Genomic DNA, 27,665 nt, shown 5'->3' with positions numbered 1-27,665 from the left:
AAACGTAAGACAGCAGCTAAGTTTTCCTTTGAGGTGCTCACACATGGCTCTAATTTTTAACATGACTAGTTTTGTGTGTGCATTATTTGGGATATACGACATCTAATGAATATTTATCTATTGACTTCTGTGTACTACATCCGTTGCTGCTTTTTTTTAATCCTGTTAACGCCTCGTACTGACAAACTAAACGAATATACCTGGAAATATGCAACACTCCACCGCACGTTATTTAATATTTTTCCAATACGCAGGGACCAAATACAGGTCTGTCTCCTCTCCATGACAAGCACAGTCACGCTTCTTCCTCATTGAACTGTAATAACACCACATGCATTATTACATGTCTGCTTGTCATTCTGTCCTCAGTGGCGTGATGAAAACACCAATCGATCAAGCTGTAGAGGGGGTTGAGAATCATTTAGAGGTCAGTCTCTGCCTGACAATCAAAAACAGTTAACTGTCTCAAATGTTTGTTTTGTTATTTTTTTAATTCTTGTCTCGGTAATAAAGTGTTTAAAATGTCAATTGAAATCGGCACAATAAATCTGTCACTGAAATCAAACCATTTTACTCATCTGCATTCTGGTGCTCGTCTCAAAACATCTGCCATCCTCTTCAAAACAATATGTCTGCTCATTAAATTGCATTTCTTTTGGCAATATTTAGAGGTAAAATCCCTGTGTGATGCAGTTCATTTGGAAAGAGAGATAGCTTTTTAATTTACACACATTGACAGTGTTATACTTATGAAAATTGGAATCAACACATTTTAATCTGCATTTACAGAACCACAATCATATTCTATGTGTGTAATTCATCTTAGCATGCCTTGAATTATAATGTTACTAATGAAAGATTTTTAGAAGAGATTAGAAACATCTGACAAAGTTTAAAGGATTAGTTCACTTCAGAATTAAAATTTCCCGATAATTTACTCACCCCCATGTCATCCAAGATGTTCAGGTCGAAAAGAAATTAAGGTTTTTGATGAAAACATTCCAGGATTTTTCTCCATATAGTGGACTTCATTGGCCTCCAAACGGTTGAAGGTCAAAATTACAGTTTCATTGCAGCTTCAAAGTATTCTACACGATCCCAGACGAGAAATAAGGGTCTTATCTATAAGGGTCTTATCTAGAGAAACTTTTTATATGTTTTAACCATAAATGTTCATCTTGAACTAGCTCTCTTCTTCTTCTCTATATGAATTCCAGCAGTATAGACACTGCTAAGTGTATTACTGCCCTCCACAGGTCAAATTGTCATATTCAATATGCTAGTGCAAGTATATAACAATTAGTTCAAACTTTGACCTGTGGAAGGCAGTAATAGAGAAGAAGAAAAAGAGAGCTAGTTCAAGATGAGCATTTATGGTTAAAACGTATATATAACATATATTTTTTTTTGGGAAAATGGCCAATGGTTTCTCTCGATAAGACCCTTATTCCTCATCTGGTATTGTTTAAAGCCCTTTGAAGCTGCACTGAAACTGTAATGTTGACTTTTAACCGTTTGGACTTCATTGAAGTCCACTATATGGACAAAAATCCTGGAATGTTTTCATCAAAAACCTTAATTTCTTTTTGACTGAAGAAAGACATGAACATCTTGGATGACATGGGGGTGAGTAAATTATCAGGAAACTTTAATTTGAAAGTGAACTAATCCTTTAAGTTATGCTATATCTGTAGCTTGATCAATTCTCTTTATAATTGTTCAGTGGCTGAAAACATTGAGAATATGGGATTTAGAATATTATATAAACCAGAAAGTAAAACTTTTTTGAAGAAATTTGAAAAAATAAAGCATTGCAATATTAAAGGTGCAGTAGGTGATCTGGGAAATGCTAACATTAGCCTGCTAACAGAGCCGGCCCATGGCATAAGCGAACTAAGCGGCTGCTTAGGGCCCCCGTGGCCACCAGGGGGCCCCCAAGAGCACATGAAATGACAGCTTGATTTTTACTGCACACATTCTATCAGCTGCAGTTCTGGTGCCTCCGTCCCAATACTGTACTCGATGTACATTGTCTGTTAAGTCCACAAGACTGTAGGGTGTCCCATTCGTCATTTAAGCTTAAAGAAGGCTGCTTGTGAGCGCCTCCTTTGCGCCCTCGATGCGCACTTCTGCTGAGCCCGCAAGACTGTGAGCTACACAGAGGACTTTACCTGGCAGTCAAAGCGGCATTACGTTGTGAAAGTGCAGACTCAGAGGAAGACCGTGAGGGTTTAGGGTGCCATTTGGGACAGGGCTTACGGTCTTGTGGACTTAACTGACACACACACGCAGCGGCCATTGTAAGTCCACAAGACTGCAGGCGCACATGAAGTGTGCCATTTGGAATGAGGCCATTATTCAGCTCAAGTCAGTTCAGTGTTGATTCAGTTCAGATCAATAACTGTAAAGTTCATCAATTATGAAATGAGTTCAGTACAGCTATAAGCAGCTCTACAGAAGACGATAGTGTTGTTATTCAGCTCAATTCAGTTCATTAACGAAATTTGTCAGTTATGAAACAAAGTCAAACTTGCTGTGCAGAAAACAGTGGGTGTCATCATTGTTCAAGTTTTGTTCTCATCCAATAGTGTCAGTGCAGTCACATAAAAAATATTACTGAATATTAAGTGTCTGAATACCATGAATTTCATCGCTACTGTTTGTTTTGTTTTGTTTTTTACTGTGTAGAATGCGGTGCAGAAGCTAAAGCCGGTCAATGAGGTGTCAGTGTCCATCTCCAGTAGAACAGACACTGGTGTGCATGCCTTGTGTAACTCTGCACATGTGGATATCCAGCGGAGAGCAGACAAACCACCACTGCTGGAGCAAACCCTGGTGGATGCCTTAAACTTCCACTTGAAAGCAGAACCTATAAGGTAGGAGTTTTTAAAGGGATTTAAAAAGCTGTATGTTTTATGTTTGTATAAAAAATTGTATCACAGTTTCCACTAAAATATTAAGCAGCACAACTGTTTTCAACATTGAAGGTGCCATTGAATGAAAAATTGAATTTATCTTGGCATAGTTGAATAACAAGAGTTCAGTACATGGAATGACATGCAGTGAGTTTCAAACTCCATTGTTTCCTCCTTCTTGTGTAAATCTCATTTGTTTAAAAGACCTCAGAAGAACAGGCGAATCTCAACATAACACCGACTGTTACGTAACAGTTGGGATCATTAATATGTACGACCCCAATATTTGCATATGCCAGCTCATGTTCAAGGCATTACACAAGGGCAGCCAGTATGAACGTCTGGATCTGTGCACAGCTGAATCATCAGACTAGGTAAGCAAGCAAGAACAATAGCGAAAAATGGCAGATGGAGCGATAATAACTGACATGATCCATGATATCATGATATTTTTAGTGATATTTGTAAATTCTCTTTCTAAATGTTTTGTTTAGTTACCATCGTTTCTTACTGTATTCACGGAGACAAGAGAGCCGTCGCTATTTTCATTTTTAAACACTTGCGGTCTGTATAATTCATAAACACAACTTTCTTTATACTTTCTTTATACATTTATACTTCTTTACACAACATTCTTTATAAATCTCTCCAACAGTGTAGCATTAGCCATTAGCCACAGATCACAGCCTCAAATTCATTCAGAATCAAATGTAAACATCCAAATAAATACCATACTTACATGATCCAATGCATGCATGCAGTATGCATGATGACAATTTGGTAAAGATCCATTTGAGGGTTATATTAGCTGTGTGAACTTTGTAATAGTGTAATAGTCGAGAGCCCGGGGGCGGGGAGCGCAAGGATTTAAAGGGGCCGCACACGCTTAATCGGTGCATAGTCAATGATGCTTCAAAATAGGCAGTTAAAAAAATAATTTAAAAAAATTTATGGGGTATTTTGAGCTGAAACTTCACAGACACATTCAGGGGACACCTTAGCCTTATACTACATCTTGTAAAAACTGGTTCTTGGGCACCTTTGATAATAATAAGAATGTTCTTGAGCACCAAATCGGCATATTAGAATAATTTCTGACCTGAACACTACATATTGTCATATATTTAAATAGAAAGCATTGCAAAACTACAGAATGTTTTAAACAGGTTTGCTCAGACAAACAGATTTAGGGTGTGTTCACATTTCTCTTGGTTCGTTTGGCCTGTCCTGAAAAAGAAAATGATACATTTAGTCCTGGTTTGCTTAGAGTTCACACACTCATTTTTAACACTGAACTTAAAGATACAAAATTAAAGGAATATAAGGATAAGATTACAACCTGATTAGACAGATTTCATGATATACATTTTGCGACTGAACTTACCAAACATCCAAAACAATGCGCTCGTTGTACATGCGTACATGTGATGGTATTTTTACTAGCTGAGAAGTCATGAAGAGCTTATGAAATGTGTAGAGGAGTCAAAACAGAGGCAAGAATTCCTCTTTATACGCACACAAACATAGATCTGCTGCAAGAAGACGGCGTTGATGATGAGAAAAACCAGGTATGCTTAAGCATTCTGTCCTTTTATCATTGCATCTTATGACATCACGTCCTGTTTTTGGTTTCGTTTAGATGTTTTCATTCTGTGTTGCGTTCATATTTCAGTCAAAGTCCCTCTAAGGGAGCAATAAAGCATTAACTTCTCAAAGTGTTTCTTTTAAAAGGCTTTTAAACAATGTCACACTCTGTGTAGAGTCAGACAGGTCAAAACATGGCTAATTCAGATCTGCTGTAGTCTTTGGAGGTTGCTTAGATGTGAAAGATCAGGGCCAGTTATCTGGAGATTCAAACCCCTGAAGGGGGAATTCATGGGAATTACTAGGATCCCCAGTCGCTATTGTGAAAGGGATATAATCCCATATTGCTCTAGGCAGACCATCCTTGTATTAAATGTTCTGTAAATTGCTTTTACAAAGTCACCTTGACTTCTTTAGTGTGCTGATATGTTGCTTTGCAGTTAGTGACCAAGTGAATCCCTTAAAGTGGTGGTTGATCATAATTTAATTTTGTTAACTTTAGTTAGTGTGTAATGTTGCTGCATAAACAACATCTGCAAAGTTACAACGCTCAAAGTTCAATGCAAAGGGAGATATTGTCTTTTAAGGAATTCTCTGTTTAAGAACTACAACAAATGGTTGGTAGGAACTACAACAAGCTTCTTCTCAGGTTAATGACATCACTAGCCCTAAAATTTACATAAACCCCGCCTCCGAGAACATTCACAGAGTTTGCCATGTTGTCATTTTACGCCGGACTGTTTCACAAACGAGGATCAATTCAACACTGGATTTGCACAAAAGATGAACATGACGACACATGCTAGTCGATGAGTTGAATCAACTCCACAGCAACTACATAAATATATCCACTTAACCATTCAGAAACATCCAGCTTCATTCTAAAAGTTGTAAGTTCTTCCTGAGTCTCTCCATCGGTGTCCAACTCTGGTTTGAACAATGTAAAGCTGAACACCGTTACTGACAATCCTCATTTTGGCTGCGTGAGATTCTCCAGCTTTGTTATTGTTGAGCAACTGAAGCGCAAGCTGTTAAAGCTCCGTCCTCTTCTGGAATTGCAATTCAAAAATATTATGTTATTATTCATTGTCAACACAGATCTTTCTGTGTAAATTTGAGCATTCTGGGAAATTACGTGTTATTCCGTCATGGTTTATGACATGTTTATTTATTAAATATAAGATTTACATACAAGGTATTCAGCAAGGGCCTATTAAAACGATCAAAAGTGACATTTACGTTGTTAAAGAATTCATTACATTGTTGAAAAATATATATGTTATGTATGTACACAGTATATGTATATATCACAGTTTCCACAAAAACACGAAGCAGCACAACTGTTTTCAACATTGATAATAATAATAAATGTTTTAGAATGATTTCTGAAGAATCATGTGACACTGAAGACTGGAGTAATGATGCTGAAAATTCAGCTTTGATCACAGAAATAAATTACATTTTATTTAGTTATTTTAAATTTGTAATAATATTTCACAATATTACTGTTCTTACTGTATTTTATCAAATAAATGCAGGCTTGATAAGCTTAAAAGACTTTAATTGTATGATAACAGTAGTGTATGATGTTGATGTGTAATTCATACTGAAAAATTCAATTTATTGTTATTTAAAAAAAAATAGTTGAATTTAATTTCTTTGAATTCTCTACTTTTTTAAAGGGTTAGTTCAATCAAAAAAGAGAATTCTGTCATTAATTACTCACCCTCATGTTGTTCTACACCCGTACGACTTCTGTTCATCTTTAAAACACAAAATAAGATATTTTTAATGAAATCTAAGAGATTGACAGCTTCAAAAAGTTCATTAAGATATCGTAAAACTAATCCATATGAATTGAGCGGTTTAGTCCAAATTTTCTGAGGGGATTTTTTTGAAGTGTCAAAGTAGTAGTTGAGTAGACTGTTAAAGGAGGAAAAATCTCTCAAATTTCATTAAAAGATCTTAATTTGTTTTAAGAATTAAATGGAAGTCTTATGGGTTTGGAACAACATGAGGGTGAGTAAATAATAACAGAAATTTCATTTTTGGGTGAATTAAATTCATATTTTTTTATTTGCTATTTCAATCCAAATTGTATAAGTTTGTGTAGTTGGCAGGTGGGACGAGCAGTGATGAATATTTTAGTTGTTGGGAGTTGGGGAAGCTCAGGAACAGTTCACATCAAGCTCTGTCTCTGCAGTATGTCATTAATGGTCATCATGCACTGATGCCTGGGATTGTCTTGGAATGCTAACGGAATTTATTAATTTAGTAACTGCTTCAGTGCTATTTTCATTTTACATTTGCCCTATGTCACAAAAACTATTTAAAACTGAGGGCACACAGTGCTCATGTCAGGTCGGTTTGTGTTTTATTCCATGTTCCTGTTAGCAGCGATTAGCGACTGCTGGTAAATCATTAATACCCACTGACAGACTCCTCTGGGAGCCTGAGCATGTCATCTTCTTTATTTGGTGTTGTGAGTGGAGGAGCAAACTGGTGGAAATTGCCCCTAAAACGCCCCAGCAACCCTGCAGAGATGCGGTCAGTGTAATGGTGCTTTTAGCCGGAGACACTGCTGGCAGCTGTGCTCTTTTCTGTGTTTACAACTCACTGGTCACTGAAACTGAATCCACATAGACACTTAATGATCGCTAATAAAAATAGTATAACTTCAGTAATAGTGTAATTTTTTTTGAAGAATTCCTGTAGCTCAGTGGTTAGAGCATGGCACTAGCAATGCCAAGGTCATGGGTTCGATCCCAGGGATTGCACATACTCAGATACAAATGTATAGTATAATGCAATGTAAGTCGCTTTGGATAAAAGCGTCTGCCAAATGCATAAATGTAAATGTGAAGAAGAAGTCTCTTATGCTCAGCTCTTACGCTTTTTTACAGTTTAAAAAGTAAATGTATATAGTATATAGTAAAATGTAATTTATTACTGTGATCAAAGCTGAATTTTCAGCATCATCATCAGCATTGAGGTTATAGGTTTCTGGAGTTTTGGTGTTTAAATTCCCATACTTGCCTGATATAGGTTTCCAGCTGCTGAAGAGTTTGTGATGTATTTTTCGTTTAATGTTTCTCTAAAACCTTTATATATCTTTCAGCATTCATAGTGCCTTCCAAAACATGCAAGCTGCCCATACCGTATGCACTTATGCACCCCCATACCATCAGAGATGCTGGCTTTTGAACTGAGTGCTGATAACACACTGGAAGGTCTCCCTCCTCTCCCCCCGGAGGACACGGCGTCCGTGATTTATATCAAATTTGGACTCGTCTGACCATAGAATACTTTTCCACTTTAAAACAGTCCATTTTAAGTGAGCCTTGGCCCACAGGACGCGACAGCGCTTCTGGACAATGTTCACATATGGCTTCCTTTTTGCATGATAGAGATTTAATTGGCATCTGCAGATGGCACGGCAGATTGTGTTTACCGACAGTGGTTTCTGGAAGTGTTCCTGGGACATTTAGTAATGCCATTGACACAATGATGCTGATGATGATGCAGTGTCGTTTGAGGGCCCTTACGCACAGAGATTTCTCCAGTTTATTCTGCCTTATTTTATTTAAAGCATGTGATTTCACAAAATTGCCACAAAACGAGACCAAATTGTCCCGGATATTTTAAATGCGGGGGTAAAAAAAAAAAAAAAAAACTTTATTTTTTCTTTGGAATCTTTGTACAATATTTGTACAAATTTTCTATTAAATTCCTATAATTTAATTATGCATAATTATATATAATTATAGGTTTGGCACTTTACTGATCGTTTCAATTAATTAAATTATTTCTTTATAAAAATATGTTCTCACAAAAGTAAAATATGCATCTGAAAATCAGTTCCGGTATGTGAAATATCACCTTCATTAATATCACATGTTTTGATACTGATGTAATTTCTTTCATTTTTTATAAATGCAGATACAAATATATATATTTGTATTTATATTTACAGAAAGGGCATCATTAGTATAATTTTGCTATATTTTTGTAACGTGGTTAGCAGAACAGTAGCAGTTTATCCCACATCTATTAACAGTTCTGTGGAAAAGTCCCATTTCTGGTAACATAACACAACATAAACAATCTTCATTCGACTCATATGACCTCATCACAGTAAGTGTGTTGAATGTCAACAGGTTCCGTGACTTTTGAACTTGATCGTTTTGTCGTTTTGTCACATTACCATTAAACTCACGAGTATACTCTCAGAATATCCATACTGTCTTCTCATGAATAGTAATGAAGCCCTCTGTCACGTGCTTTAGGGAGGTCTGATGGTGAGACTGGTCCTCTCGAAAGGCCTCATGGGACTTTATTGCATGAATGTTTAATGAAGAGTTGAAGCTTTTTGTGAGTCAACCCAGAACTCATGGGGATTCAAGACCACCAGTTTAATCCATAAGAGCACTTAGTCAGATGAAGACCACCATCACAGCAGGTGACAGTGTTTGGAGCCGTATCTAGCATCGCATTTACAGATGTTGTGAATAGTGTTGTATGTTTCACTGTTATTCAACTAATTACTATAAATATATATATTGAATATTTAAACTAGATTTTAATGTGTTCTGAAGAAAATGTGAGGTGTTTGCCTGTGCAATATTTGCTGTCCTGCTACTAGGGTGTTGATATGGGCAGTTCTCAAGGCTGTGCGGTTTCTAAGGTGTTCTGAGAGGTTTTTAGTGCGTTGCTAAGTGGTTGCTGTGATAAACAGGTTTCTAGAAATGGTTTGGTTCTTTCGTCAAAGTATATCTATGGCAGTGATTCTCAGTAAAGGGGGCCAGGACCAACTAGAGGGCCTCAGCACACTTCCAAGGGGGCCGCAGAATGGCTTAAAATCTTATATATTATTTGTCCTTTTAACAACTTACATTTTTATTCAAGAACCATGGTTTGCATGATCTCCGACAGTCATACTGTATGAGTGAATTTTAAGTGTGATTTCTAGACCTGGAAAAGTCATGGAAATTAATAAAATCTTAAATACATTTAATTTTTTTATGAATTTATATGAGCAATATCACACTCATAGCCGTGCGATATGGCTGTATATCATCACGGCTGTGATTCAGCCATAGGCACGAGGCCGCAATCAATCACAGCGTGTTGATATACAGCCATGTCGCATGGCTACAAGTGTGATTTTGCGTTTTTACAACAGTTTGACGGTATAAGTGTGTAAGTAAATAAGAACAACAACAGTGTCTTTAAAAACCCTCTTTTATGCAGAACTACTTCCTTCTGCCATGGATACAAATCTAAAGTTGACAGTTTAACAGTTGAGCCCAAGCCTCCGTTACAAAATATAAACGTCACTTTATAACTAGTAACAAAGGAACGTTGAGTATTTATATTATGTAGAGTAGAGTATTACGGTATTATGAGAGAGATCGACCAAACGAGTGTATAACCTGCATCTGATATAGCATTCATTCTTCAGGTTGTCCATAATATTATAAAAAATCAGTTTGAATATCCGCTGAGGAAAGCATCTTTGTCCTTTTAAAAGTTAAGGGGTTTTCCCACAACGCTAAAACAACTTCCTTTTTCTGACTCACTCATAAAGAGAGTGTTTTCAGCATCTAATGGCTTAATAATGTAACTTTCACTGATACTATTGACGGACCCTTTTTCAATACCAAATATGGCATATTATATAAAATATTTATTGAACAACAAAATTTAAATTAACAATAATAATAGCCATTATAAAAGACATAAACATAAGCAAACAATACTCAATCAAATAAATAAAAAACACAAACAAACAATTTAGTTCCATTCAAAAAGTGAAACTTGTATATTATATTCATTCATTAAACACAGACTGATATATTTCAAATGTTTATTTCTTTTAATTTTGATGATTATAACTGACAACTAAGGAAAATCCCAAATTCAGTATCTCAGAAAATTGGAATATTACTAAAGACCAATACAAAGAAAGGATTTTTAGAAATTTTGGCCAACTGAAAAGTATGAACATAAAAAGTATGTAGAGCACTCAATACTTAGTTAGGGCTCCTTTTTGCCTGAATTACTGCAGCAATGTGGCATGGCATGGAGTCGATCAGTCTGTGGCACTGCTCAGGTGTTATGAGAGCCCAGGTTGCTCTGATAGTGGCCTTCAGCTCTTCTGCATTGTTGGATCTGGCATATCGCATCTTCCTCTTCACAATACCCCATAGATTTTCTATGGGGTTAAGGTCAGCCGAGTTTGCTGGCCAATTAAGAACAGGGATACCATGGTCCTTAAACCAGGTACTGGTAGCTTTGGCACTGTGTGAAGGTGCCAAGTCCTGTTGGAAAATGAAATCTGCATCTCCATAAAGTTGGTCAGCAGCAGGAAGCATGAAGTGCTCTAAAACTTCCTGGTATACGGCTGCATTGACCTTGGACCTCAGAAAACACAGTGGACCAACACCAGCAGATGACATGGCACATCAAACCATCACTGACTGTGGAAACTTTACACTGGACCTCAGGCAACGTGGATTGTGTGCCTCTCCTCTCTTCCTCCCGACTCTGGGACCCTGATTTCCAAAGGAAATGCAAAATTTACTTTCATCAGAGAACATAACTTTGGACCACTCAGCAGCAGTCCAGTCCTTTTTGTCTTTAGCCACTTCTGACGCTGTCTGTTGTTCAAGAGTGGCTTGACTCAAGGAATGCGACATCTGAAACCCATGTCTTGCATACGTCTGTGCGTAGTGGTTCTTGAAGCACTGACTCCAGCTGCAGTCCACTCTTTGTGAATCTCCCCTTCACTTTTGAATGGGTTTTGTTTCACAATCCTCTCCAGGGTGCGGTTATCCCTATTGCTTGTACACTTTTTTGTACCACATCTTTTCCTTCCCTTCGCCTCTCTATTAATGTGTTTGGAGACAGAGCTCTGTGAACAGCCAGCCTCTTTTGCAATGACCTTTTGTGTCTTGCCCTCCTTGTGCAAGCTGTCAATGGTCGTCTTTTGGACAACTGTCAAGTCAGCAGTCTTCCCCATGATTGTGTAGCCTACAGAACTAGACTGAGAGACCATGTAAAGGCCTTTGCAGGTGTTTTGAGTTAATTAGCTGATTACAGTGTGGCACCAGGTGTCTTCAATATTGAACCTTTTCACAATATTCTAATTTTCTGAGATACTGAATCTGAAACCTTAGTTGTCAGTTATAATCATCAAAATTAAAAGAAATAAACATTTGAAATATATCAGTCTGTGTGTAATGAATAAATATAATATACAAGTTTCACTTTCTGAATGGAATTAGTGAAATAAATCAACTTTTTGATGATATTCTAATTATATGACCAGCACCTGTATATATATTTGTGTGTAAATCAATTTAATTTTTTATTTTTTTTTTTTAGTTATTGGGCTTACAAAATTGTATTATTTAAATGACAAATGTAATTATTTTAACATTTTTTCCACTCCTAGCTTGATAAAAATTTGAAAATAGGCAGTTTTGACATTGTAGCAGAAGTGTCATAAATATCTTGAGGGTCCTTCAAATGTTGTCTTTGATGCTTGGAGTCAAAAAAGTTAAGAACTCTGTGTCTGTGGGAAATTTTTGGCAAAGACAATTAAATAATTTCAGCAGTACATCAAATGTTGCTTTACTTGAATATGTCGTGTTGAGTAGATAAAGAAACATATTTCCATGTTGCTCTTGTGTTCTGTCCTCAACCATGAGTATAAACCAGATTTGTTTGTTATTAAATTAAGATGCATTTGAATTTCGTGAGACTATTGTTTTTCTCAGTGTTAGGATATTTCCTCCAGTGTTTTGATTACTCTGGACTAACTTGAATCTTTTTCAGTGGAAATTGGCAGGTGAGTTTGCAAAACAAACACAAGTTTTTGCATTACCAGATTTTGAATCAGTGTCTGCTTTTCTGTCTTTTTTTCCCAGAATCACCAGTGCTTACCGTGTCCACAGCGACTTCCACGCACGCTATCAGGCCATATCACGGACATATGTGTACCGCTTTGCTTTGGGTCTCAGACATCACACAGAAATGCCAGTAACGGAGAGGGATCTATGCTGGGCATTACGAGACACGTGAGTGCCACCCCCACTCTTCTGCACGTGCTCCGAGGGCCTCTGTCTTAAACCGCATCACTACGCCCGTGTCACAGAAGCTAAATCCTCTCAAAGAGGAATAGGAACATGCAGTGGAAAAAACTGCACATGAATTATACACACTCGCAAACAAGACCCATCGTAAGGGCAAGTGAATGATTACCGGTTATCTAGGCCAACACTGAAACCAAAGAACGCAGATGAGGAAAGTATGCATTGTTTCAGCAGTGCATGCCTCAGATGTCTTTTTGAAGCCCACGTCGGAGCGAGAGGCTCGTCTCCAAGGGTGACGCGTGAACATTAATGCTATTTTTTCCACTGTCTTCTTTTTTAGCGAGAAAGTAGGCCAAGATAAGCTTCAGGCTTGTAGTGACGCAGAACAACACCCACTGTCGTCTGAACACACACATCCCATCTGGCTTTCCATCTCATTCATAAGAACTGCCATTCCTGACATGTAAACTTGATTAAGTCCTTTAAAATGGATGTCTGTCGAGGTTGTGCTCATCTGAACGTTCTTTGACCTGTGTGTCTTTTAATTTAATTTAATCTCTTGAGAATTTGAGATTTGAAAAACTGAGAATATTTACCCCTCTCCGCTAGGGCTGGGTGATATATATCAAATAATAATGAAATATTTAAGCTGCTTTTGCTGGAAATACAAGCATTAAGCAAAATTGTAACTGGCCAGTTTGATCATTTTTATGTTTTTTTGTTTATTGACAATGAAGATTCCTGAAGACTTTGCCTTAAGATTTTTTTGTGATCTTGTTACTCGTGAACACAAGAACATTAAGACCGAGATGTTTTAATAGCATCTCTGCTACAACGGATAATATATATATATTTTTTGCTTTTCCAGAAGCTGCAAATGAATTGATATTTAGATAGATTTATAAACCAAAACAGTTTGGTTACCAACATTCTTCAAAATATCTTCTTTTATGTTCCACAAAAGAAAGTCATACAGTTTTGAAATGACATGAGGGGAATATAAATAAAGAGAAATGTAAATTTATAAAATAATTTAAAAATATCTTTTTTTTTTATGAAATGATGCTCTAAATAAGAAACTAAATCTGCCAGTAGGTGGTGGTAAATGTCTAAATGAGTCATTGGGCAATATTTTAACAATCTAAGAACATGCGGTGCGTTCCAAATGGGATATATCGCCCTTCGAAGGGCACTTCGGAGTGAAAATAATCATGGCCACCATGTTGAAGGGTCGTTCCAAACCGAAGTGCTCAAAACTGGCCACTTCAAAGGGCCCTTCAGAATGAAGGATTTTGAAGGGAACAACTGATGAACACTTCAGGCCCCCATGATCCTTTGCACAGGGAAGTTGTTTAACGTCACAGAATGGGTACATGAGGCTCAGAGTTCGATTTTAACTATAAAGATATGTATAATATTTTTCTGTTCTAGGCTACTGTAATATTTATACGAGTTAGATTTGGTACATTATTATGGTCAAAACGACATTGTACTTTAACAAAAATACTTTACAGCTCCCTTTATCAGTCCATTCAAATGTTTAAAATACATAGATACAATATAGCCTACATGCGATAAACCTAAAATAAATAAATAAATTAACTAACGTTAAACAAAGGGCGCAGCTTGCACAATCTACTCCTCCTCGATTGTCTCGCTAAGATGACTCAGAAGTGCGTTCCAAAAGAAGAGTTTTTTTGACCCCTACACCCTTCATCCCTTCGAAGTTCTCACTCCGGAGGGTAAACCCTTTGAAGGGATTAGGGCATAGGGATGAGCCCTTCCGAATGGAACGCAGGGATGGTCTGCAGCACACGGCACAGGTGCATTTAGGGCGTGTCCAAATCCACTTTTGCTAGTTTAGCGACGGAAAAAATGGTCAGCGCACCAGGTGCATGGTCCAAAAGGGTTGTACTTAGTCTCTTAAAGGGATAGTTTACCCAAAAATGAAAATTATCCCATAATTTACTCATCTTCAAGCCATCCTAGGTGTATAGACCTTATGTAGCTCCGCCCCTTTTCAGCGCTGCGCTCGTTGTCTTTTGACTTCCGGTTTGTATTTCCACAGCGATCTTACGTATTTATGAATGAACTGCTCGTTTTAAAATCTTCCCAGTCTACTGACATTTGTTAAGACATCTGCTTTAAGCATAATAATGCTCATGATAACTTTCATTAACTCTACAACAAGTAAATCCACTTCACCAGCTAATTATTCTTTGACAGCGATGCCAGAAATGTATAGGCATGCCGCAAAAACGGAAGTTCAAAGACAATTTTGTAAAGAGGGCAACGCGCTTGTTTCTCTAGCGCATAAGGTCTATATGACAATCTTTTTTCAAACAAACACAATCTGAGATATATTTAAAAATATTCTTAGTCCTCCAAGGTTTATAATGGTTGTGAATGGGAACACAAATTAAAAAAAAAAAAAATGCATCCATCCATAAAAAAAAAAGAATCCATACAACTCCAGATGGTTAAAATTGGCCTTTTGAAGCAAAGGGGTGTGTTTTGTATGAAAATATCCATATTTAAACATTATAAATTAAAATAACTAGCTTCCGGCGGATGACCGTACCAGATTGCGTATGAAGCAGCACAACTGTTTTTAATATTGACAAAAATAAATGTTTTTTGAGCAGCAAATCAGCATATTAGAATGATTTCTGAAGGATCATGTGACACTGAAGACTGGAGTAATGATGCTGAAAATTCAGCTTTGATCACAGGAATAAAGTACATTTCATAATATATTCAAATAGAAAGTTATTTAATTTTTCAGCAATATTTCTCTTTTACTGTATTTTGGATCAAGTAAATGTAGCTATGCTGAGTTTTAGAGACATTAACTTTCTTTCACCTACATTAAAAAGTCTTACTGAACCCAAACCTTTGAACTGAAGTCTATTATATAGTGATATATCATCAGTATCTATAACGCCCAGTCCTGAGAAAATAATTTTCTGAAATAATTAAATGCAGTAATAAAATACTGTTGATCGCAGTCACCACACAGTCTGTAATAAAACAGAATTTGATGCTGTCCATCACATCATTCTCCCATAGGAGGCTAAATATCGATGCAATGCAAGAGGCTTCTGCACTGCTGATAGGAACCCATGACTTCAGCACCTTCCGTGCCTTGAACTCAGAGACCCCCTTTAAGAACCCAGTGAAGACCCTAGAGTTGGCCCGACTGGAGCCCGGGGTCTCGTTCTGTCAGAGGCACTTTCACAGGTAGGACTCTCTTCTGTCCAGGTAAAGAGCTGCAAAGCAAGAGATTGGAGGAAGCTTAGTTTGGTTAGTGTTGTGATGATAAAATGCCCGAATATCTTGTTGTGCACAATATCCCTTATTGTCATCTGAAAACATATGATACTAGATTGAATTTTTAATTCATTATTCATTTACAATCTTCATCATATTTATTTTACTTAATATATACCTATATATATATATATATATATATAATCAGCTGGCAAGGCTGTCGGTAGATTTTAGAACTGATATATAATGGTCTGCCACAAACCAATAATATATTCCAGTGTTCTCAAAATGCAATTAAGTGCAGCTTTTCTTACAAATTGCCATATTTAATTCTGTCATTTGGGTGATGCAGTTGAAATCTTGGTGATTTATTTTAATAGCCACTTTTCAACAGCATGTGTAGAGGGATTAATTGTGCAGATGTGGAAATGTCATTTGGCACTGAAGCACGTGAACAGCTTCTGATTTCCTAGAAAGATAATATAGCTGAACATTAAGGCTAAAGGTCAACTAATCCACGGTTAGTGGATCGGAAATTACAACATGCTGCCAATAGTCGCTAATGCAAATTTATTCTTCAGCCATAAACCCTCCTAGACCTAATTAATTTGTGCATTAATAACCCCAATTATGATTTTATATAGTCAGTAACATGTTTTTCAACCACTGGTCATTATCGGCTCCAAGCTAAAGCAATGTTTACATTGTTAAATATAGTGTTAGAAATGCTCAACACAGTATGAAAGGCAAAGCTGCTTTATACAACAGAGGATGGCCAGTCTTTGAAGCTGGTTTTTCATCAGTCGGCTCTTGAGTTAGGCATGTGAGATGAGACTGTTGCTAGGCAACAGATGTTGGACTAAAGCACGATGCTGACAAAAGCAGACTGGCTGCTCACTCTTGCTGTAATGAGCTGAGGGACAGACACAGACTGTAGCCTGTCAGATACAGTGAAGAACATTTTCATAATATCCTTACTGTACTGCTGTACTCATTTAAAAATTCTTCATACAGTGGACTACCAGTAAAATTAATAAAAATTTGTAACCAAACATTATTCAGACACTTTGACCTGACCATATTTTACTTAAGTGTTATCTGACAAAATTAAGATAATTTGTTTCTGACACAGTTACACTCTGAGATCTTGTCATATTTTACTACCCTTTTAGACTATAGTGAATAAACTGTATTAAAGGTGCCCTAGAACTAGGGCTGGGCGATATGGCTGAAAACTGTATCACGATATCAGTGTTTCATATCGGTCGATATCGATAATTATTGATATTGTTTATGACCCATTTAAAATAAGGACCAGGAGGAAAAATATATTACATTTAAACATTTTTATTTTAAACTTAACCTTCCTCTGATCATAGTCCCCTCAGTTATTAAGAAAGAAATGTCAACAACCATGGAAAACTCAAATAAGTAAAATGTAAACATAAAATTAGGAGCTTTTTCCTGCAAGACTTAAGTAGTGTCCCGCATTTCATTGCATTTGTAATTTTTTTCATCCCTGAAATTACAATACCACAGTAAGAAATATAATAAAAACTGTGAGCATTTAAAAATCTATTTGTGCAGCCGTCATATTCTAGCCATGAAAATAACCAACCAACACAATCATAGAGAGAGGTTTTCCCGCTGATGACAACTGAGTGGATAGCGCAAAGAGCAGGCCTCAAAGTCGGTCAACACAACAACACCAGCAAGGATTTCATCTTCCATACTGGATAAGAACCTCAAGAGCTGCTCAAATCTGCCCAAATCGATGATTTAAAGCATGTAATCATCCATCCTGATGTTAAATATTTCCAACGAACGGCAGCGATCAAGCGCCACACACGGAAATGGTCGAGCACCTACAGAAAAATTAGATATTCTCCATTTGTTTTAACCAATACAAAATTGTGAAATTCAGACACGACTTTCTTCTCACGTTAATATTTCATTTAATGCGGGTTTTATGGCGTTATTATATTGAAAAATGTCAAGCGCGCATCAAATGCACGAGCAATCTCTCCACTCACAGGCGGATTCACTTGCACAAAATTGGACGCATGCGCGCTCTCGCTCAGATTTCACATCTGTGCGCTCAAACTTTTGTCCTCCTGCATGTGCAGCCGTGAATCTAGAATTGTCTTCTCTCCAGGATTTAATGTTGCCATAAGCGCAACATTATAGTGTGGGCACCCACCGGCAGAAACATTATTTGGCGCATATGCCAAGTTTGCCAACAAATGTAAATCAAAATTTACATAGATTAATAGTTGTAAATTTATCTGTCTCATGTGTCCCACATTGTCCCGCAAAATCACATCTACTGTCCTGCAACAGATCAATAGTCAGGTGGTCACCCTAGTCTAAAGTCACAATGAATACTTTTCCTCTTATTTACAATTTCCTCGCTCGCTGCCGCACTCATATTCTGCTTATCAGTCGCCGGTTACTGAAGAGGAATCCAGCACGAGACAACGATATGGTGCGACCAAAATTGATACTGATACATGATTGGCTGTTACGTGTCACTCCCTACGTTGCTAGGTTACCAGAGAGCAAGTGACTTTGTTAATGCAACCAAACTTGTTTTCTTCCGACGAAGAATAAAAAATATTGAACGTTTTATCGAACACATTTTTTATTGATATCGAACACGTGTCTATCGCGATACATATCGTTATTGTTTTATCGCCCAGCCCTACCTAGAACGTTCTTTCACAAGATGTAATATAAGTCTAAGGTGTCCCCTGAATGTGTCTGTGAAGTTTCAGCTCAAAATACCCCATAGATTTTTTTTTTTTATGAATTTTTTTAACTGCCTATTTTGGGGCATCATTAACTATGCGCCGACTATGCGGCCCCTTTATAATACAGCGGACACAAAGTTCACACAGCTAATATAACCCTAATATAAGCTAATATAACTGTTACGTAACAGTTGGTGTTATGTTGAGATTCGCCTGTTCTTCGGAGGTCTTTTAAACAAATGAGATTTATATAAGAAGGAGGAAACAATGGAGTTTGAGACTCACTGTATGTCATTTCCATGTACTGAACTCTTGTTATTCAACTACGCCAAGATAAATTCAATTTTTGATTCTAGGGCACCTTTAATGAATGAAATGTTCAAGGTGTATATATATATATATATATATATATATATATATATATATATATATATATATATATATATATATATATATATATATATATATATATATATATATATATACACACACACACACTACCAGTCAAAAGTTTGGAAACATGTTTTTGAACGAAGTCTCTTATGCTCTGGAGTCTGAAGACTGGAGTAATGATGCTGAAAATTCAGCTTTGATCACAGGAATAAATTATATTTTAACGTATATTAAAAAAGAAAACCATACATTTAAATTGTAATAATATTTCACAATATTGTTGTTTTTCTGTGTTTATTATGAAATAAATGCAGCTTTAATGAGCATAAAAGACTTAGTTCAAAAACATTAAAAATAGTAATGTTTCCAAACTCTTGACTGTTTATATATATATATATATATATATATATATATATATATATTGTTTTTGTTTTTCAGCAATGATGCATTACATTGATCAAAAGTGACAGTATAGACATTTACAATAGTACAAAAAATGTCTATTTTAAATAAATGCTGTTCTTTTGAATTTTCTATTCATCAAAGAATCCATGAACAAAATCCTGTTTTCAAAAAAAAAAAAAAAAAAATTGGCAGCACAACTGTTTTCAGCATTGGTAATAAAAAAGAAAGCAGCAAATCAGCATATTAGATTGATTTCTGAAGGATCATATGACTGAAGACTGCAGTAGTGATGCTGAAAATTCAGCTTTGATCACAGGAATAAATTACATTTTACAATATACTCACATAGGAAAAAGCTATTTTAAATTGAAATAATATTTTACTGTATTACTGTTTTTTCTGTATTTTGGATCAAATAAATGCAGCCTCTGTAAGCAAAACAGTCTACTTTTAAAAACATTAAATAACCTCACCAAACTTTTGAACCATAGTTTGCCACAATTTAAAGGAATATTCTGGTTTGAGTTGATTAATATCTGTGGGCAACATCTGTGGCATGTTGTCATTTACTACAGAAAATAAGCAAGAAGTACATTGAAAAAACTAGGGCTCAGAAAATACATTGATTTGTGATGCAATGATTCTGGATCGATTCAGATATTTTCTCTCTTGAATCGATTCTGAGCTTAGATTTAACAGTAGGTGGCTCTCAAGGCTAGTTTTAACTGCACACTCAAATGCTCACAAAGAAGAGTGCTGGAGAGTGATCATGCATTCATGTAAGTGGTTTAATATACTTGCACCTCAACTCAGCCCACTGCGAACTCCCTTGTAATTCACTTCAACCTTTTCGAACATAACGAATGATTATTTTAGGTTTAAGTGGTGTGTGTAAAGTAATTGGAAGAAAGAAGAGAACATCTGTTTCTAATTCACGTAGTGCCATCTGCTGTTAAAAACTACGCTCAGAATCGATTTGAGAGAGAATAGCAGTACATCAGAAAATATTAGAACCGCTCCAGATTCTTTGCATTGCAAATCGAGAATCGATGTATTTTCCCAGCCCTAGAATAAATATCAGTGCAAACAAATAGCCCTGCCCAAACTCACACCATTGGATTTTTCCTTCAAGTTTTTAAGATAATCACAATCTGTTTTATCTATAAAACTACTCGTGCATACAGAGCCATAAAGATTATCGCTGTCCCCCTCAGAAGCCATTTGCTCACATATGTTTAAAACCAGCTCACACTGGAATCCCTTCGGTGGGTCATTTTGGGTTCCTCACGTGCAGCTCTCAGCTGGGAGAAAGCAGTCAGGACACACACACACACCATCTGCTCTGTTTCACACAAATGTCAAGATCTGCAGGGGATCAACTGCTTTTATCATCTACACACACACTCACACACTCATATGTCACTTATACATGTAACTGAATGACTGCATTAAATCCAGATCAAGGCATTTTGCTGCACAGCCCAAGAAATGCACACAGAAGTGTTTTTTTCTCTCAAAAGATAGACTTTAGCTGCTTTTAATGGGACAGTTCTTCAAAAAAGGACAATTTTGTCATTGCATGCCATGTCATTAACAACAGTGTGAACACTTTAAAGAGACCATGATGTTTTTTGTGCAATTATAAGATCTGCAAAGTTACAAAGTCTCCCACAAAAGGGATTTATTCTATCTAAGAGAGCACTGACCCAGACCTGCCTAAAACCCCTTGATCGAAGTCTATATATTACTTCCGCAAACGTCACAATGTAAAATTTTAGAATAATACCCAGCCAAAGGCATACGCAAAGAGAGAAGACCAGACTTTAGTGAATTGTAGTGTTGTCGCCATGTCATGGTGTTCCGATGGGGTTTCCGACCGATTTGTTTGATCACCCTTATTTTTGTAATCAAACTGATCCGGTAAAACCAAAGACATTATTAACAGTTTGTGTTTACAATTGCTTTAGAAGCCTTGGAAGCTGAAGCTCACGATTATTGTAAGGGGCATTACATTTCCGAAACATTCTTGAGGTGCTTGGCCAATCACAACGCACTTGGTCAGCTGGCCAATCAGAGCATTCTGGGCTTTTCGGATGGAGGGGCTTTGAACAACCTGAAATCCAGAAATGTTGGGACATTTTTTAAATTTGAAAAATTTTTAAAATAAAAGACTTTTATAAATCGCATGAGCTAATATTTTATTCACAATAAAACATAGATAACATAACAAATGTTTAAACTGAGAATGTTTTACACTTTTATTCACTAAATGAGCTCATTTAAAATTTGAGGCCTGCTACAGGTCTTAAAAAATTTGGCACAGGGGTGACAAATGGCTGAAAAAGCAAGAAATTTTGAAAAAATTAAGCTGGGAGAACATCTAGCAGCGAATTAAGTGAATTGATATCAGGTCTGTAACATGGTTAGCTATAAAAGGGATGAAGATGGCCAGAGGCTCTCCAATCTGTGAAAGAGTGTGCAAAAAGGTGGAAAACAATGTTTTTCAATGTCAAATTGCAAAGGCATTGCAAATCTCATCATCTACAGTGCATAACATCATCAAAAGATTCAGAGAAATCTCTGTGTGTAAGGGACAAGGTTGAAGACATTTATTGGATGCCTGTGGTTTTTGGGCCATCAGACGACACTGCATCACTAATCGGCATGATTGTATCAATGACATTACTAAATGGGCCCAGGAACACTTCCAGAAACCACTGTCGGTAAACACAATCCGCCGTGCCATCTGCAGATGCCAACTAAAGCTCTATCATGCAAAAAGGAAGCCATATGTGAACAAGGTCCAGAAGCGCCGTCATGTCCTGTGGGCCAGGGCTCATTTAAAATGGACTGTTTCAAAGTGGAAAAGTGTTCTATGGTCAGACAAGTTCAAATTTGACATTCTTGTTGGAAATCACAGACGCTGTGTCCTCCGGGCTAAAGAGGAGGGAGACCTTTCATCAGCGTTCAGTTCAAAAGCCAGCATCTCTGATGATATGGGGGTGCATAAGTGCATACGGGATGGGCAGCTTGCATGTTTTGAAAGGCACTATGAATGCTGAAAGGTATATAAAGCTTTCCAGACAACGTAGTTTACACTATGGTAAACATGCCCCCGCCCCAACTATTTTGAGACCTGTAGCAGGCATCAAATTTGAAATGAGCAAATTTTGTGCATACAATTGTAAAATTTCTCTGTTTAAACATTTGTTATGTTATCTATGTTCTATTGTGAATAAAATAATGGCTCATGTGATTTGAAATTCTTTTAGTTTTCATTTTATTCAAATTTAAAAAACGTCCCAACTTTTCCAGAATTCGGGTTTTAGAAACTGGAACCTAATCAGAGCGTTTCAGACAGACTGGGAGGAGAGGTACTCCAATAATGTACAGTATGTGAGAAAAATAATGTGTTTTGAACATGAAGTCTTGTTAACATGTTCTATTATACCCAGTAAACAAAATAATATCTTTTTAAAATAGCATCATGTGGTGTCTTTAAAATATCTCCTTTTTGGTACTCTGAAGAATGTTTTTCAATTAACTTTACCTTTTTTTTACCTTTACCTTGTTTTAAGCGCTTACAAAAGCCTCTTCATTTATAGCTCTGTGTATGTGTGTGTGTGTGTATGTGTGTGAGAGAGAGAGAGAGAGAGAGAATGAGAGAGAATGTTTATTAATATTTCAGTCTAATCACAGCTACAAGAAAAAGTCAGAATCCGGTAGTTCTCCTGACAACTAGATCCTAAATTAAACCAGTAAATGAAGACACAGTAACTTAAAAGTGATGCAGTTAAACTATACATTTATAATTTAATGTCATATCCATTTGTTTCATATTTAATTGAGATCAAGGACTTCACACAGATGAGCATCATGAATATAGAAACATCATGAATATAACCACATGTGGTCTTCAGATACATCTGTGATGTCATATGAAGATTAATTAATTACTAAATGGATAGCAAATAAGCTTAGATGTCCAGGTTCGCCTTTTTAGAAAATCATTGGAAATGAAATGTTTGTACAATCACTAAGTTAATGAAATCAGAAGTTATTCCTCTACAATAGGGGTCATATTGAATGGCATTAAAAGCCACATAGCCATTGAAAGTCGATCCATTGTGCAGATTGATTATAAGGCAAAGACGATAAGCTAATAAGGTAACATAAAAGGTTTATTGTGTGTGAAACAAGATATGTTTATATGTTTAATTAAATTCAAGTGGTCAAGGTCTGGCTTGTTCACACGGGCCATTTAGCCTCCTATAATAGGTTTACATGCATCCAAGGTAAAAAATAAATAAATAAAAAATTAATTTTCTCATAATATCCAATACAGCATCAGCATTTCTCAGTGTTTGAAACTGTTTGATAAAGGATTAGGTCTCTCTAAACCCCTCCTTTCCGAGAGCTTCCTCTGCTCTGATTGGTCAGACTAGGCTGTTGTGATTAGTCAACTGCTTCAGCGTGTATCGGAAACCAAACACCCATTATCATATCTGAATTTCTGCTTCCTCAGCACTTGTATACGGCAATGACGTCAGTTTTGCTGTATCAATTTAAGCCAGTCCTCATCCTTTAGAAGTGCATGATGAGCGCTTTCAAAACACTGATTCATGAAGCTTCGAAACCTTTACGAATCTTTTGTTCAAAGCAGTGGTTTGAATCGTGTTTCAAACTTTTAAAGTCTCGTGATTTCAGTAAACGAAGCTTTGTTACATCATAATTGTTTCGAAACGTTTCTAAATTTCAATGGTTCACCACTGGAGGCGATTTCTGTGAACCCATGAATCATGCGGATTGACTGAGATCGCCCTCCAGCGGCGAATCATTGAACAAGTGTCTATCACGAGTATTAAGTGTTTTTAGTGTCTATTATCTGATCTCTGATTAGTTTTATACATTTGTAGATGTTTTTATAAGGTATTTGTAGAATTAAAAGGAATAATAGTAGTTTATAGTCTGTTTAGCTGAACCATCCATAAAACAACCCCTGAAAATTGATAAAATACATATTATATAGACACTAAGGGCCCTATCTTGCACCCAGCACAATTGACTTTGTACACTGACGCATGTGTCATTCCTATTTTCCACCCGCGCAAAGCGCTCTTTTCCCTCCACAGAAGCACGTCGCTAAACTAGTGAATGAACTTGTGCTCCCTGGGCGGTTCAGCGCAAAAAAGGAGGCGTGTTCCGGCGCAAACAATCCCTGGTGCTATTTTGCGGTTCCATTAAACAATTGCGCCACTGACCAGAAAAAACCTAGTCTAAAGTCAGTGGCGCGTTGCGCGTTGTTCATTATGCTATTTTAAGGGCGCATGCTTGACCACAATGTATAGTGTGCACAACGCGCATACACTTTGCTCATGTAATCTACACAGATGCAACAGTTATTTTTGCAAATCATAAATTGTTACACTAAAAAAAATTAACACATGAGATGACGGAAATCATTGTGGTGTGCCACGAAGATGTGAAAAAACCTGTTTAACCGACGCTATTGTGGGTGGGTTTCTCCCATCCCCATACAACACAACTTCTCTGTCTTTCACTGCTCTTACAAGAACATCAGTCTCCTCGGCTGTGAACCGCTCCTGGCGTGCGCCTGGTAAATACGCCATAATAATAGCAATCCATAATGGAACTTGCGCACCTGCTTTTAAAGGGAATGTTGGATGACGCTCTGATTGGTTTATTTCACGTTACGCCCAAACCACACCTATGAATAATGAAGCTACTTCAGACCAACCCATTTTAGATTTGCGCCGGGCGCAAGAGCCATTTATCCCGCCGGGAAAATAGCAACAGCGCCGAGACCCGCCCACAAAGTAACTTGCGCTTCGCGCTTTGACACTTGCGTTTCAGATCGTTAAAATAGGGCCCTTAATATTTAATGGTATTAGATGATTAGTTAATTGCATCAGATAGATTATACTTTAAATAAAACATTTGCAATGGTTTTGTAAAAGCTTTTTTACGCATTTTTGGCTTGAGTTTTTGTTGCATTTACACTTTGACCAGCAGGCGTCACCAGCGTGTTTCCAACGCTTCAAAACAGTGGACCCTATTTTAACGATCTAAATGCACTTAGGGCATGTCCAAATCCATTTTTGCTAGTTTGACGACGAGAAAAATGATCGGCGTGCTCGGCGGATGGTCTAAAAGGGTTGTACCTATTCTCTTAATGAGTCATGGGTGTGTTTTGGGCATAACGGACAATAAACCAATCAGAGTCTCATCTCCTATTCCCTTTAAAAGCCAGTTGCATTCGTGCCATGGCGTGGCGGATTTGCTTTTTACATGGCGGAATTTGCAAGCGGAAAAACTTAACGCTTCACTAGCGAGGAAATGGATCTGCTCGTGCGCGAGGTTAAACCATGCGAGCAGACCATCTGCGGGACAAGCCGGATTCCACCAAAGCATTTTTATCTTTATGAACACAATAATAATCTTTTACATTCTTACAATCTTTTTGTAATCCTTTTATTTTTAATATTTGGCATGGTTGTGTGCTGCTGTGCATCCCTGCGTGTGTGTAATAAGCAGAGTTTATGCGCGTTGTGCACCTGCCTATAGGTGCATAGTACTAACGCACCCTTTAAATAACAAAAATAAATAAATTCTGCAAAAAAATTTTGCAGTCGTTTTCAGTTGTCTCAAAATAGCAACATGCCAACAATGCACCTCAACACACCTCGTTTTCAGACCAGCGTTTTCATGGCCACACAAATTGGTGCAAATGCATTTGCTGTTTAAACAATGTGGTGCAGAACGTGAAAATGATAACTGCGGCAGGCTGAAACTAGCAAAAAACACTTGTGTCACGCCTGGTGCCGCATTGCGCCAGGTGTATGATAGGGCCCAGTAAATCGTTTTGCAAAGCAATTGGTTCAATTGATTCAAAGCTTTGAAAAGCTTCTTTTCTCCCATCCCTACTTCCAGGCCTCAGCTACAACTACAGTGTTAAAGAAGACGTTGTTCACTTTAATTTCGGTTCTGAACTCATTTTTATGAGTGTAATTTCTAAAGTAATTTTTTATATCGTTCAGTCGTCACACAACTGGAAGAGTCAATGGAAATTCTTTAAAAATGTGATGCCATGTTTATCATTGCATACTGTTTCACATACATCATTTCAAAAATGTAGTGCAGTATAGTAATCAGTTAGCTTTTATTCTACTGAGCACAGTCCTTGTTTAGAAATGCAAGCTTATATATTAGACTCACATGTGCTTCCTTTGAGGTTTGCGTTGGTGTCGTATGCTTATCTCTGTTCATGTAACGCACGCTGCCTGTTTGTTCATTCAAAGCCGTGATTAAATGAGAGCCAGACGACCTCATTCAGCATTTCTATGAAGTCATTCCAAACAAATCTCATCGTGAATTTTCCACTATAATTTTTTTTCCTGTTAAAAAAGCCAGTATGTAACATTTAACCTCCCCAGCAGTAAATATTGGCTGCTCTGCTTGAGATGTTATCTAGCCTGACCGCTCCAGTGCTCCTGCTGCATCTCCAGTTGTTTTTTTGTTACAGGCAGCTTGGCAAAATAGCAGTCACATTAAATGGGAGAAATACTGTAACAACTAAACAGAAATAATTCCTTGAGTGAGGGAGACAACCCAAAAGAGGTCACGTCTTTAGTCTTCACCCATGAATGTGTTGTTCTTTGACTGCACACATGGAAATTTGTTCATGTTGTGGAGGCATCTTGTGTAGCCATATGTAGATAGAGTGGTTTAAAAAAAGCTTAAAGTAACAGCGCTTACTGATATATATGAAGGACTTTGTGCTTTGTAATATCACAGACCTTTTTCATGCTGAAACAGCAACATTACACACTAAAGAATGTTGAAAATGCAAAACATTTTTTATTTTTGTCTGTTTTCTTTCAGAGATATTCAGTTCTGGGAGCTCACCTTTAAAAGTAGGTCTTTTTTATACAGACAAGTAAGTACTGGCTTTGTTTCCCCATGAACATGATGGTTATGTTGCTTTATGGGATGTCTGCCTCCTAGTGTTAAATGTGTAACTCTGCACTATTTTATTTAACCAGTTTGAAAGAATGTGTCTGATGATGAAAAATGTGACGTTTCCCCTCACAGGTGCGGAGGATGACTGGGGCGCTGGTTGCTGTTGGTCAGGGTAGACTGTCTGTTAGTCAGATTCAAGAGCTTCTAAAGGCACGTGATTCATTGGCATTCCCAAATAACCTGACCGCCCCAGCCCACGGCCTGTTTCTGAC

At 37.1% G+C, this 27,665-nt stretch overlaps 1 protein-coding gene across 2 annotated transcripts; it reads left to right on the top strand.

The window, feature by feature from the left end:
- The first annotated feature begins 41 nt into the window (after nucleotides 1–41).
- Nucleotides 42–27,665, top strand: pusl1 (pseudouridine synthase like 1). 2 transcript variants are annotated; one of them, XM_067387494.1, is made up of 7 exons: nucleotides 42–267; nucleotides 370–427; nucleotides 2,689–2,876; nucleotides 12,431–12,580; nucleotides 15,665–15,835; nucleotides 27,316–27,347; nucleotides 27,526–27,665. In XM_067387494.1, the coding sequence occupies exons 1-7, from the start codon at nucleotides 209–211 to the stop codon at nucleotides 27,567–27,569; spliced, it is 702 nt and encodes a 233-aa protein (XP_067243595.1). In that variant the 5' UTR covers nucleotides 42–208; the 3' UTR covers nucleotides 27,570–27,665. The 2 variants fall into 2 exon arrangements, with proteins under 2 accessions (XP_067243595.1, XP_067243594.1); XM_067387493.1 differs by having other exon boundaries at nucleotides 27,316–27,597.

The sequence above is a fragment of the Chanodichthys erythropterus genome, chromosome 6 (genome assembly GCF_024489055.1).
Source record: "Chanodichthys erythropterus isolate Z2021 chromosome 6, ASM2448905v1, whole genome shotgun sequence".
NCBI classification, from domain to species: Eukaryota; Metazoa; Chordata; class Actinopteri; order Cypriniformes; family Xenocyprididae; genus Chanodichthys; species Chanodichthys erythropterus.
Note: the sequence above shows the minus strand (reverse complement) of the source record. Positions and strands in the feature narration are given on the sequence as shown.

Excerpts from the sequence above, each read along its gene's own strand:
- pusl1 (XM_067387493.1), top strand. The coding sequence starts at position 209 with ATGCAACACTCCACCGCACGTTATTTAATATTTTTCCAATACGCAGGG. Across the intron at positions 268-369 it reads TACGCAGGGACCAAATACAG|TGGCGTGATGAAAACACCAA; the intron begins GTCTGTCTCCTC and ends TTCTGTCCTCAG. Across the intron at positions 428-2,688 it reads GGGTTGAGAATCATTTAGAG|AATGCGGTGCAGAAGCTAAA; the intron begins GTCAGTCTCTGC and ends TTTACTGTGTAG.